The sequence below is a fragment of the Pelodiscus sinensis genome, chromosome 22, assembly GCF_052426305.1.
Source record: "Pelodiscus sinensis isolate ZL-2025 chromosome 22, ASM5242630v1, whole genome shotgun sequence".
NCBI lineage: Eukaryota > Metazoa > Chordata > Testudines > Trionychidae > Pelodiscus > Pelodiscus sinensis.
This window is the reverse complement of record NC_143073.1, coordinates 3,950,862-3,963,995: the sequence shown is the minus strand read 5'-3', so window position 1 is coordinate 3,963,995 and position 13,134 is coordinate 3,950,862. Positions and strand designations below refer to the sequence as shown.

General features: G+C 58.7%; 1 protein-coding gene across 2 annotated transcripts; it reads right to left on the bottom strand.

Annotated features, from left to right (window-relative positions):
* Positions 1-285: 285 nt before the first annotated feature.
* Positions 286-12,416, bottom strand: CTSK (cathepsin K). 2 transcript variants are annotated; one of them, XM_006132057.4, is made up of 8 exons: positions 12,260-12,416; positions 10,333-10,462; positions 8,026-8,148; positions 6,033-6,188; positions 5,591-5,809; positions 3,901-4,066; positions 1,999-2,104; positions 286-1,401 (listed from the first exon to the last, which is right to left on the bottom strand). In XM_006132057.4, the coding sequence occupies exons 2-8, from the start codon at positions 10,456-10,458 to the stop codon at positions 1,302-1,304; spliced, it is 996 nt and encodes a 331-aa protein (XP_006132119.1). In that variant the 5' UTR covers positions 10,459-10,462; positions 12,260-12,416; the 3' UTR covers positions 286-1,301. The 2 variants fall into 2 exon arrangements, with proteins under 2 accessions (XP_006132119.1, XP_006132120.1); XM_006132058.4 differs by having other exon boundaries at positions 10,333-10,459; positions 12,260-12,415.
* Positions 12,417-13,134: the final 718 nt, after the last annotated feature.

Sequence of the window (13,134 nt, the reverse complement as noted above, 5' to 3'; positions counted from 1 at the left end):
TAATGAAAAAAAACCCAAAGCTTTCCTCAGGGAGCAGATGGAGACTCAGAGAAATATTCCATTTTGTTAGCCACCTTATCTGGCAGCAGGGGCTAAGAGCAGTTTGTAATGTTTTCAAAGAGCATTGAAATCCTCCAATGAAAGGCCCAAGCGACTCAGGCCTGAGGTTTAGCAACAAGGCAGGCAGACACCGCAGGCAGACACCTCACCCCGCCCAACCGGACACCACGCCGAGAGGGCTGCACTAGCAAGTGGTATTGGATACAGTGCAAACCGCCACACAAGTTCCGGGTCATTCCCAACTGGATTTATTTAAAAACAAAGTCATGTCAGTCTCACCAGAACCTGTCAACACTGGGGGAGGGCTGCAAAGCAGGGTTCCCTGTAAGCAGAGCACTTGGACAGCCACCCAGAAGAGATTCAGACGCCGCCCAGCGGATTAGCAGAGCACCCACGGCCGGCAGCAGGTGTTTCTACTGGTGGTGCACATCCACGCATGCCTCGGTGCACAGAACAAAGTTTATTCCGCACACGAATGGAAAAATTAAAGGGGACATTGGCTGCAAGAGTGAACGGGATGTGGAGTGTGCACTGCTGTGGCCATAAATGCCAGAAGACAGGCAAAGCACCCTCCCCTTTCATCCCCAGAGAGGCAACAGAGGACAGACAGGCCAGGGGAACATGAAGCCACATGCAGAACCTCACCAGGAGGTGAAATCCAGGCAATCCCCCCCCCCCCCCCCACACACACACACTTTGCTGCTGCATCCCAAGGTTTCAGAATCTGGGCTACACAATCCCTCAGAGCTGTGTGTCTGTCCGGTCAGGACAGAGCTCAGCAGCAGGGCATGCATTACACGGGCTGGTGCATGCAAAGAAGGGATGCCGCAGGGCAGATCCAGAGTTTAGGACACGTGCTGGCTACTGTTCTGGAGAGGCCTGCTCCTGAGCTGCAGGGTGAGCATTTTAATTCCTACCCCTCCCGCACATAGGACGACAATTCATTGTATGTGTTATCCACAGTCACCGACTTTCACCCGGGGGAGGGAGGTGCCTACATTTGGGGGGAGGGAGAGATATAGGGGAAGTTTCCTAGAACAAGGACGATCCTGCGTCTGAGTCTGCCAGTCGAAAGGGGAGGAGGGCAGAGTAGAAAAAACTGCAAGCACGAAACAGCACAGGAGCCAAGTAGGAGCCAGCCGCGGCCGCGGAGCCCGTGCCGCAGCCAGAGAGGCCGATACTCCACGATGCCAGCTCAGGAATCCAGCCACTTCTGTGGAACAGCGCTCGGGACGGCGGGCTCACATCTTGGGGAAGCTGGCCAGGTTGGCGATGCCACAGGCGTTGTTCATGTTCCGGGCCATCAGGATATAACCTTTATTGCCCCACTCCTCTCCCCAGCTGCGGAGAGACAGGAGAGGGGGTGAAACGCTCCGCCGGGATGCACTGGCCCTCCCCCAGCTCTGGAAGGCCCCTCTAGCCCTGCGCCACCTTTCCTCACCACGAGGCACCACACGGAGGCGAAGGCTGCTCTAGGAGGCCAGGGCCGTCTTTAGGATGTAGGGGGCCCTACTTAGTACTATGAAACTGGTGCCCCATGGCAGCTGGGGGGGGGAAGGGAGAAGGGGGAGGGGAGATGATTTTATCATCTTCAGCAACTCACTCCGGAAATATTTTAAAGCAAATTTTAAACTCAGCTCCTGTCGACTGGCACGGTCAGTTGAGACACGGACAGTCTAGAGCCGGGGCTGGCACACGCCTGGGAAAGGGCTGCTAATAGCTCTGCCAGGCTTTGTCACTCTTTTGTCAGCTAGATTCTCCCCAGAGAGGGAGCAGAGCTGCGGAGCGGGGATCGGCAGAGGCGGATGGGTGGGCACGAAGACCCAGCGGTGCCCCAAATTTTCAGGTGCCCTTCACCGCGGCGTATTCTGTGTGTAAGTGAGGACGGCCCTGGCGGAAGCTGGCGTTCTCGGAAGGCTCTAGCTGGCATTGCCTGACCTGTTCTTGACGATCCAGTGCTTGCTGCCTTTCAGCGTGCCGTAGCCCACCGCCAGCACCGCGTGGTTGACGTTCTCAGCATTGCAGCTTTCATCGTAGTACACACCTGGGGGGTGAAGGGCAGGAGTCACTCGGGGGCATAACATTAGAGGATCTAGGAAATCGCCAGACTGGACAGGCCCGTGGCCCAGCTAGCCCAGAATCTCGTCTGACACTATCGGAGGAAAGCATAAGAACGCCACAGTGGCAGATGTGCGATCAGCTGCCTGCCACATTAGCACATTATGAGAGCTAGAACTAACACTTAAGCCCCTCCCCCACAATGCGCCTCAGTTTCTCCATCTGCACAATGGGGATAATGTTACTGACCTCCTTTGATAAGTGCTTTAAGATCTACTGCTGCAAACCCCTAGCTCTGATCTAGCGCCTACTGTTATTATTAAATCCTGAACCGCAAGGTTTAATATCCCTTCCAAAAATAGTGAATGTTAACGGCAACAACTCTGACTGCGCATGTTATCTATATAAAAGTCTAATGTCTTTCTGGAAATTGTCAAGTTCTTGGTTTCAATGACTTCATGTGGCAGTGAGTTCCACAGCCTAATTATATGTTGTCTGAAAAAGTCTGGGAACGAAGCTCAAGTCGTTAACATTGAGGGTAATTAACCATTGAAACAACTTAGGGAGGTGTCTGGTGGATTCTCCTTCACAAACAATTTTACCATCAAGATTGAACTAGACAACCTTAGTAAAAGAGCCAAACAGGGCTTTATTCAAGTCCTAGGGGAAGTGTTATACAAGCAGTAATTCAGGGGCAATTTGTTATTTTGTCAGGGTCCAAATGATCAAGCCGTAGGTATAACATGTCTGCTCATAAACATTGCATCCAAACTAGGCAGAAAACTGGATGTTTGACAAAATGAAATATGTTGCACAGCCTGCAGAAAACTTTGGTTTTTTGTTATTAAAAGCTCAAATGTCCAAAAATGGAAAAACACAGATTTGGAACTTTTCATCAACATTTCACATTTGGCCAGACTTTTAATTTCAGCCGCTGTCCATGCAAAGCATGACAATCAGTGCTACCCTGTTAGTTGTTCGGCTGATGGTTACAAATCAACCCATTGTAAAATAGGATTCTAGCCCCTTAGGTGGCTTGGACATGCAAGCATTCAAAGAGCTCCTTTCCCGTGTCACTAGCAAAGACGGGGGACTCACTACACAACTCACAACGTTGGAGAGGCCACCCCCGAACCCAGCCCCTGCCTGCTCTGCCTGCGCACGAAAGATCAGCTGGGACTTTGAATTAGATCAAGAGATGCCCTTACTCAAAATCCCTCATCCCTTTTCCTCATTTGTCTGCCCAGCAGCTGCCTCCTCCCCACCCCCCCCCACCCCCCAGAGGTGGCTGCATTTCTGTGATGTCTGCACGGAGGCATTTGCAATCATAGAATCATAGAATAATAGGACTGGAAGGGACCCGAGAGGTCATCGAGTCCAGCCCTCAAGGCAGGATCAAGCTCCGTCTACACCATCCCTGACATGTCTATCTAACCTGTTCTTAAATATCTCCAGAGAGGGAGATTCCACCACCTCCCTTGGCAATTTATTCCAATATTTGACACCCTGACAGTTAGGAATTTTTTCCTAATGTCCAATCTAAACCTCCCCTGCTGCACTTTAAGCCCAATGCTTTCCATGAGCTTTGAGATCCCTCCGGGAATCACAGGCGTGATGGTCATTAATAGGGGGGAATGAAATGCAAAGAGTCCTAACCCAACCACACATGCCCAGCACACCTGAAACCCCTCTTCCTACCAGCAAGAGCCAAGGCGGAGAAGAGCTCACCATATGGCAACACCCATTCTCCTCTCATGGCGCACGAGGCTCCCCCCTTCCTACCTCGGCTGTAGAACTGGAAAGAGGAGAGGCTGGCGTCGATGCCCACAGACACAGGCCCCACCCGGGCCACGGCTCTCTTCAAGGCCTTCTCGTTCCCTTCTGGGATTTCCCTGTACCCGCGGCACTTGGCGGCTTTGCCGGTAGGGCTGTACATGCAGTTTTCATCCTGCAGGGGGCAGAGAGCACCGGCAGCTCCGTCACCAATAGAACAGGTTGCAGTTTCACACCCGAAGAAGGTTGGAGGGGTGCGTGTAAAGGAAACTGGCTGCTTTGTTGAATCGGAAACTGCCGGAGGGGAGGATTTTATTTTCACATTTTATAGGGGAAATTTTGTTTTCCAGTTTTTGGGAAGCAAAACTGAACATTTTGGCCAGGTTGAGAGAAACCAACAGTTTATCGGTCTCAGCGGGGGAACCGTGGAAAGTCTGTAACTTTAAAACACGAGTGGCCCGGAAGCACCTCTTTCAAAACAGGGATGTAAATTAGAGAGATCGAAATTGCAAATGAAGCCGGGATTGGAATTTCCCACACTTCATTTGCATAATGGCGGCCGCGCGTTTTCGGGAAAAAAACCCTTTTTCGAAAGATCCCGTACGCCTCCTTTTTTGAAGGGGGGGTGGGGGGGGATTTATTTATCGGTTTCCAATTGCAACAAAGCTGATATTTTGGTTTCCAACCAAAACTTTGAAACCTTTGTGGGGGGAAAAGAAAGTCCATTTCATCCAAATTTGATGCTGGGGAGGAAGGAACAGACGGATGGAATTTTCCAGACAGCTCTTGCAGTCGGAGCCAGGCAAAGCCAAACCACTGGGGAGCTTTGCCCCGATGCTCCAGGAAAACAGCCTCTTCCATCCTCCACTCAGGAGCTGGGAACAACTGACCCAGGGCAATGAGGACACCTGCAGAACCCATCCCAGGTTTCATGGGAGAACCGCCCTATGGGGGCACTTGGGCCCGTGCGCAGCGGCCTGGAGGCACCGGACAAAGTTGCTAACGAGGCTCCCTAACCAAGCCACTGGGCACTGTATAAACCTCCCTCCAGTGCACTGTCCAGCCAGCAGAGAGCTCCCCCGCTCTCTGCCACACCGAAAAGGGGCCTGCTGAGAAGGAAGCAGCAGCAGGCTGCAGAGGGAAGGCGAGGGAAGAGATGCAGCGCAGGAACTAGGCCTCACAGGGCGAGAGCCAGGATGGGAGCAGCTAAGGGGATTAGTAGCCAGGGCCGGGGCACAGCCAGGAGGCCCGGCTGCGAGTCGAGCAGGGAGAATGGCCGACTTTCCCATACAGCTTGAAATCTGGAAACTGTTCAGTGTTTTGGATGACTCGCAACAGCCTGCAGGGGCTCTGCTCCAGAGCAGGGCCTGACACGGGGGCGCCCGCCTGCCAAGGGAGGTAAGGGGGGGCGCAGCTCCGTACATCGGGCAGCGGCGGGAGAGGCCGGGCAGCGGCGGGAGAGGCCGGGCAGCGGCGGGAGAGGCTGAGCAGCCGCCAACGTAGCTCCGCCCTCTCCTACACTCCTGTCGTCTGGGCAAGGTGGTGTGGCCCCGCCCCCCCAGCCTTGCACGTTCTGCTCTCAGGCGTTAGCGGCTGCGTTGCCCTCCAGCGCTCACGCCAGGGCTGGTGCATGGCCGCAAGCCCCTGCCCCCAGCTGCTCCCCTCTCTGTCGCCAAGGCGATGGAGCCGGGGCACTGACCTGCCCGACGTAGGGGTAGGAGTCCTCCGAGTCGATGCCCCTGTTCTCCTTCACGTACTCGAAGGCGTTGGTCATGTAGCCGCCCCCGCAGCCGTCGTTTTTGGTCACGCAGTCGACCAGGTTCTGGGGGCTGAGGGAGAGCATCTTCCCGGTGCGGCGCTTAAGCTGGCCCTCCAGCGCCCCGACGGAGCTGAACGCCCAGCAGGAGCCGCACTGGCCCTGAGGCAGGGGAGGGGAGACGGTCAGAGGGAGGAAGGAAAGGGGGAAAACGGAAACCAGCCAGCGTGTGGGGTAAGGAGCTCGGAGTTTGATCTCGGTGACCCTGGCGTAAATCCGGAGTCCCTCCACTTCTGTGGCCATGAGCCCAGAACGCAGCCCCTGGACCGGTGCACGCAACAGGGCGGAAAAGGAAGCACCGACCTTGGAAGAGAGCGCCGCTTACCTGGTTCTTCACCGGCGTCACGTAGCCCTTCTTCCTCCAGTCCACCGAGTCTGGCACCTTCTCCTCCCAGTCGGGAACGTAGACCGTGTCATTGCTGCGCGCGTGCGACAGCGGGACCTTCAGCCCGGTCATCTTCTGCACCACCTCCTCGCTGGTCTGGGGGAGGAGAGGCAGGCGTTGGGCCGAGCCGGGCGCTGGCACAGTCCCGTGGTCACATTAGGCCAAAGCGGCCACACGTGGCCCAGAGTAGGAGGTGCGGGCAGGGAGGGGCAGTGATACAAAGGGGATTGCACAGGAGAGAACTTCAGCGTAACGAAACCTGCCGGGCCGGTATACGCCCTGGGAGGAGAGGAAAACGAGTTCCCCCCAAGAGAGAGAATTCCCCCCCCCCTCACCCTGCCACGAAACGCACGTTTAAGCTGGTGCAGTACGGAGGGAGGGGCCTATAGACACGGAGGCAGGTTGTGTCTCTAGGGACCGGCAGCCAGACTCGGTGCATGGACAGATGGGGATAGGAGCAAAGTCCTTCACTCGGAGACTTGGCGAGATCTTCTTTTGAGTGCGTGTATGGCAGCTGCGCCCGCAGACACCAAGCAAGGCCCTACTGTGCCAGGCGCTGCCCCCAAACCGCCTCTCTGCAGACCCCAGGGCGCGCCCGAGCTAAGGCGTGGCAGGACTCGGCCCACGAAAGAAGGGCGAGGGAGGACTAAGCTGTGATGCCACCAACCAGAGACCTCAACTTTCCTACCCGCAGCGCCCATTGCTATGGCAACGCAGCGCCCTCACCCCCAGAGAGGACGTCACCAGGGAAGGGCGGATGAGATGCCGGAGCACGAATAGTGTCACCAAGTTCTGCCTAAACGTGACACCAACAGAACCCCCCTCACCAGCGTGTCTACTACCTGCTGCAAAGTTTGTCTGCCTGTCTGTGGAAGAACACCTCCTAAACGGGAAGAGCTAGGACCACCCAATGCCGCACGCAGCCTCCTCTTATAACTTACATCAAGGAGTGGATTTGACTGTGCCAGGGAAACGGGATGTGCCTGGAATGGGACTGATTCTCATAAAACCACACGGAAAAGGGAATCACCAAGCAGGTGAAAGGGGCTGGCTGGGGGTGTGCCCCCCTCCCCCCGAGCCTCCCACCCTCCAGGCACTCTTTAGGGAAGGAGGACTGCAGCTCCCCCCCCCCCCCCCCACACACACACACACACGCGCGCGCGCGCCAAATTCTTATGGAGACATTGCTGGTTCCCCTTTGTCACTGTCAGGGAGCGAGGGGAATGTGCACAAACTTAACGGCATTAAGGACCCAAGCAACGCCAGGGAAATGTGCTACTCTAATCTATTTACCCTCCCAGCCCTTTGAGAGGCAGGATGGTGCGGTTCTCCTCACTGTACAGATGGGGAAACTGAGGCACGGGGTGACTAATCCAAGGTCACCCATTGGCTCTGCAATGAACAGGGGATGGAAGCCTGACCTCCTGCGGGCCAGAGTGGTGCCCTGAGCATTGGATCATCCTTCCCCTCCAAGAGTCCTTCCAGACCCCCGAGCCCTAGCTCCTCAGGGACGGGCCAGCCCGAAGGGGCTGTATTTGCGGTGCCGAGCGCCAGGCCCTGGGGGAAGCCAAAGGAAAGCCTTGCAGGACTCCAGCGGGCCTATCGGGCCAAACCACCAGAGTGGATCTAAACCCGTTCCAGGCCGCTGAGATGCCTTCCCATTTAGCAGCCTAGGGAAGGGTGGGCCGGTGTGGAGGGGTCGCCATCCCCAGATGGAACACACAGCCCACAGCATTCGGGGCAGAAGGGCAAGAGAAGAATGCGTCCCCGCCTTAAAGGGCCTCTGCTCAGAACAGTGGGGCAGACACAGGGAGAGAGGGGAAACTGAGGCACGGGGCTCCAGGCCACCGACAATCGCGGGACGGACAGACAGACATAGGGTAACATTGCTGCAGCACCCACGGATAATTCAGAGGACTTTCCATCCACCTACCATGTCCCCCAGGTGGTTCATGGCCAGTTCGTAGGTGTGACTGCCCAGAGAGAACTCCAGGTTGTGGGTGTTGATGTACTTGAGGTTCTTCTCCCAGATCAGCCGCCGTGAGAGCTCGTCCATCTGCGGAGGGGGACGGAGAGAGGGATATTCGTGAACAGAAATGCACCGAGCTATTGGACTCCAAGAGCCAGACCCTGCACGGGCTCCGGGAGTACGGTCTGGAGGTGAGAAGTACCTAGAATACAGCCTCCCCAATTGCCCTGGGATGGAGGAGGTGTCGTGTGTCTTGAACCCAGACCTGCCGGTCTCCAGACACCTGCCACCCACTGGCTGCTAAAACCCAGTGGGCTAACCAGTGCCTAGACCTAAGCACCCCAGTCACAGCCCCGCCCATAGGAGCTCTGATTGGTGGATCGCCCGACTCCACCGATTGGTCCAGCTGCGCTATTTAAGAGGAGGAACAGGAAGTCTGACTGAGAAACCAGGTGGTTTCCTGTTGTGGCTGCATCACACCCTGTTCATTCCTGTCCCCCCCGCATGCAGCCCTGTTCCCACTTCTGCCTCAAACCCGCCTCCACAGGGCCTGTTCCCCTCCGTGCGCGCCTCCCGTCCGCAGCGACCGGTCCCAGCTCTGATCTGAGTGACCCTTCGCGCCGACCGTCAGCTTCGACCACTGGCTCTGGGAACCGATTCTGATGACCACCCTCGACTTCATTCCCCAGCCTGCGCACCTGCTCTACCCACTAGACCAGACTGCCTATATCCCGGCCCATTAGAGCCTGCCAGCATCCACGTAACATCCTGGAGGCGCGGTTGCTTCCAAGTGCATTAGAACCGCCCAGGCTGCCCGTGGGCCGAGGTTCATCTCCGGGAGCTGCCTCCTAGCGGGGAGACTGTGCAGCCTCGTATGCAGGAGTCAGGCTTAGATGCTCATAAGGTCCCGTCTGCCCTTCGAGTCCAGTCGTATGTTCCCCAGGGCCCTACGGCCGCCCCTCGCTGCCAGGGCCCCTGGGCACGGTGTGGGGGATGGCTCTGTGCTCTGGGGGGGATTTAAAGGGCCCGAGGCTGTCGGCAGTGGTGGGGAGCCCTGGGCCTTTAGAAACCCCAGCCGCAGGGCCACTGCCCCCTTTCTCTCTCACACACACACCCACACACACACACCCCATCAGAAGCCTGCACGCTGCCCCTCCCTTCTCTGGTTCTGGGGTCTCCCCTAACCCCTCTGCCCAAGAACCAGCAAGGCCTGCTGGTGCCCACGACACTGCCCCCTCCACTCCCGAACCCCATTACCTGGGCGAGGCGCTTTTCCAGCCCAGAGCCCTCGGTCAGCCACTGAGCCAATCCCATCGTGCTCTGGTGGGGGACCACAGGGCCCTGCCTTTCCTCACGCCAGGGCGGAGCGGGTGTCACGTGCCCAGTAGGGATGTAACATTTCCATTCACCGGCTAATGGAATGGTCGATGCCTTTTGCATGGACTATCCGATTAGTTGGGAAGGGCGCCTTTAGCCCTGCTGCTACGCTTCAACGGCGGAAGCGCTGCAGGGAGCAGGGGGCCAGCGGGGGACTCAAGCCGTCTCCCCAGCAGTCCCCACTGAACCTATGCTCCCTGCGGCGTTTCAAAGCAGCCATGGAGCCCGGGTCAGCGGGAGAGTCCCCACATCACCCCGGGCTCCACACAGCACTGCCCCTTTGAAGCACCCGCTCTCCTCCCCTCCCCCTTGCTGCCTCTGTCAGAAAGAGGCAGCAAGGGGGGAAGCAACCAGTCGACTAGCGTGTTGACTATCTGAGAAGCATTTGCTCATCGAAGAGTCGATTAGTCGTTCGCATCCCTAATGCCCAGAGCACCATAGCTAGTGAGGGAGGACAACTGGGCACGGGTGTTGCTGGGCAAAGGGGGCGGAGGGAGCTGGACCTGGGGGCTGTGTGCCAGGGGCACAGGTTGGAGAAAGTGCAGGGCTGGGCTGAAGGGGGCCCTGTGCAGAGGGGCAAAGGGGGCCCAGGATGGGGATGCCAGGGCTGGGAAGCCCACGGGTGCCAGGGGAAATGGGTGGTGCCAGACCCACAGGGATCAGGGCACCAAGTTTGCCCAGGGCCCCATATTCCCTCAGACCGGCCCTGTGTAAAGCGCTGCGGTCCCGCCACTAAGGGGATCCAGCCCCATGGCCTTCACCGAGGAGACAGACCTGGGCACTAGCGGCACAGCTGCTGCTTGGGGGGCCCAGCCTGCCGAGCATTCAGCGCCCCCCCCTTCAGCTAGGCCCAAGCCCCCTCCCCTGTGACCAGACCCCAGCCTCCCTGGGTACCTTGCCATTGTACTGTTTGCGGTAGGTTTTCTTCCATAGCTCCCACGGGGAATCCAGCGTCTCCTCTGGGTACACGCTGGCCTTCACTGCCGGGAGCAGCAGAGCCAGGAGGCTGATCCACCACATCCTGCTGGGGTGGAGGGGAAAGCCAGCCATGAACAGGGCAGCGTCGCGGGCAGCACGGGGACCCTCCCACGCACGGCCACTACAGCTCTCCTCCGGGCACTGACCCCACGCCCACCTTGCACGAGCCGCACCTGGTCCCCTCTTGTGGCCTGTCTGCAGAGAAGATAACAACCTACTACCGCTGCCAGAGCTGCCCTTTTAGCTCACGTCTGTGCTGTGGTGCTGAATTCAAACCTGGTGGTGGGTGACCCACGGGGGGGGGGGGGGGGGGGGAGCGGAGCGTGAGAGACCCACGGCAGGTGTTAGTGCCCAGTTTGAACCCAGCTGCAGCTGGAGCAGTTACCCTTGGGGCTGTGGGGAGTGGGGAGTCCAGCATTGCAGGGAGCAGGGGGTTGGGGGAGGGGTTTGCTCCATCGTGCACTGCGCCTGCGCCATGAGGCGAACGAGGACTTTGCTCCTGTATCCCGGCTGCATGGAGCCCTCGGCGCCACTGAACACAGATACAAAGTGTGTGTGTGTGGGGGGGGGGGGGGGGGGGTCACGTAGGGCTGGTTAGAGACAACACAGCATGAGCCAAGCTCCTCTTTCACAAGCCGGATCCTACCCCCCCCCCCCCCCCTCCCCAAAGCCCGGCCTCCTGGACCTGCCTGTGGCTGCACAAACATCTGTCACATGAGCCCAGCAGCTGTTTCCCATTAGGGCCCTTTCCCGGGGCGGATGCCTTGCAGATTTGGGAGGAATGCCGGTTAAGCTGCCTGAGCACATTAAGTCTGCCCCTCAGCTCCCCCCTCCCACTCCTGGCATTTCCCACAGACAGGGAAACTGAGGCACAGCCGAAGGTCTCGCGGCAAGTCCTTGCTGCGAACAGATGCCAGGTGCCCTGGCTCCCAGTCCAGTTGCTCTAACCACTGCGCCGCTCTGCCTGCCTTTGTGTTACAGTCCCCATTTCCCTGCCGAGGAAGCGTAGGGGCAGCGTGGGGACGGGACGTGCCCAGGGGCACAGAGCTGGGTGTGGTCAGTGCAGGTCTCCTGACTGCCACTCCTGCACGGAGCACCCACATCACATCCAGTGTTACCCCCACTTTACCCCTCTGCCCCCCCCCATCAGACCCCGCAGCCACCCTCCAGCCCTGCCCGGCATGCAAGTGACCAGGGATGAACGGACAAGCCCTGCCTGCTGGGCTCAGTGTGCTGAACCCCACTTCAGCAATCCCTGGCACACAGAACACCTGGCTTCTGTCTCAGGCATGTCCCGGGGGGGGGGGGGGTGTCATGTCTCCCACTCTGTGCCTCAGTTTCCCCTCTTGCCCCTTTTGTCTGCCCGTCTGTTCAGAGCAGAAGCCCCCCAGGGCGGGGGCTATTTCTCCAAGTAGTCACAGGGCTTAGCCCCACGGAAGCGCTTGCTCTCCAGCAAGGCCTCCGAGTGCTCCCGTAATGCTACCAACAAGCCGGACCCCCGGACTGCAAAGAGCAGCTGGGGAAGTCAGCCCTAGCAGCCAACTTCTGCAATGGCCCCAGGTTGCTGCTGCCTGGTCCTGATGCTCGGGGAGAAGGAAATGAAAGCGGACGAAGAACCTACGCCGAGCGCAGCGAAGGCCGCCATCTGGGGCTACGAAGCCCCTTCGGCCCCCTGGGGAAAAGCTCTTGACCCCGCCCCAGGTGGGAATCTCTCGGCACCGGACACCAAACGCAGGGGCCTTTGCCCTAGCTTCCGAGAGAGCCGCCCTGCCTGGAGAGCTATCAGAGCCCCTTTGCCCAGGGGAGGGGACAGGCCAGACGCCCGGAGGAAAGGGGGGCTCACCTGGCACTCGTGGCTGCTCTCGGAGACCGACCTTGGATCAGCTGCCTGCCCGAGCGGAGACCAGAGGCGGGATGCTGCACCACCGCTCGGCTGCCAGTTCTTTTAATGTGGGCTGGATTGAGGAAGTGGGGCAGGCGGATGGAAAATCTGGGCTGTCAGTTGCATGCAGGGTTTACTCAGATTTGCATACGGGCCAGGCGGGGCGAGAGGTGCCGGCTGGGTGTCTGGTTTCACGTGACCTGCAGCGGCCACCTCGCAGGCCCAAATGGCACCCGGCCTTGCCCGCCGGCGGCGCCGTTTCTGCCTGGGGACATGCCGGGGGGACGAGCTGGGGGGGGGGGGACGAGCCGGGGGGGGCCTGGGTCTGTCCCACCCCCCCCCCCCAGAGCCCCAGCCTGGACAGATTTCCTGAGCAGGGGGCACAGCTCCCTCCCTGCCCCGGACTGGGAAGCCCAAAGGGACCGTTCGCTTTTAATGCCACCCCTTCGAGCCACAGACCCCATCCGTGGCACGTGGCCGGCCCAAGCCAGGGAGGCCTGGGGCCCTTTCCTTTGGCTTCAGGGCAGGTCAGCCCCTGGCAGGATTAGTCCCCAAAGGGCCTTCCAGCAGCAGGGGCTCCGCACCCTTGTTCCCTGTAAGCTGAGCACTTGGGCAGCCACCCAGGCGAGATCCAGGTGCTGCCCAGCTGATGAGCAGAGCCTGTGTTTCTATCAGTGGTGCCCCTCCGCACAGGCTTTGGCGCACAAAACAAAATGTATTCCACACACTGATTTAAAAAAACAAGCATGAACATTGCACAGCCCCAGGGTGACTTCACCATAACCAGCTGCAGGAGCCGTTTGGCTCAACACAGGGCTCGGCCTTGCCCCCGTGAC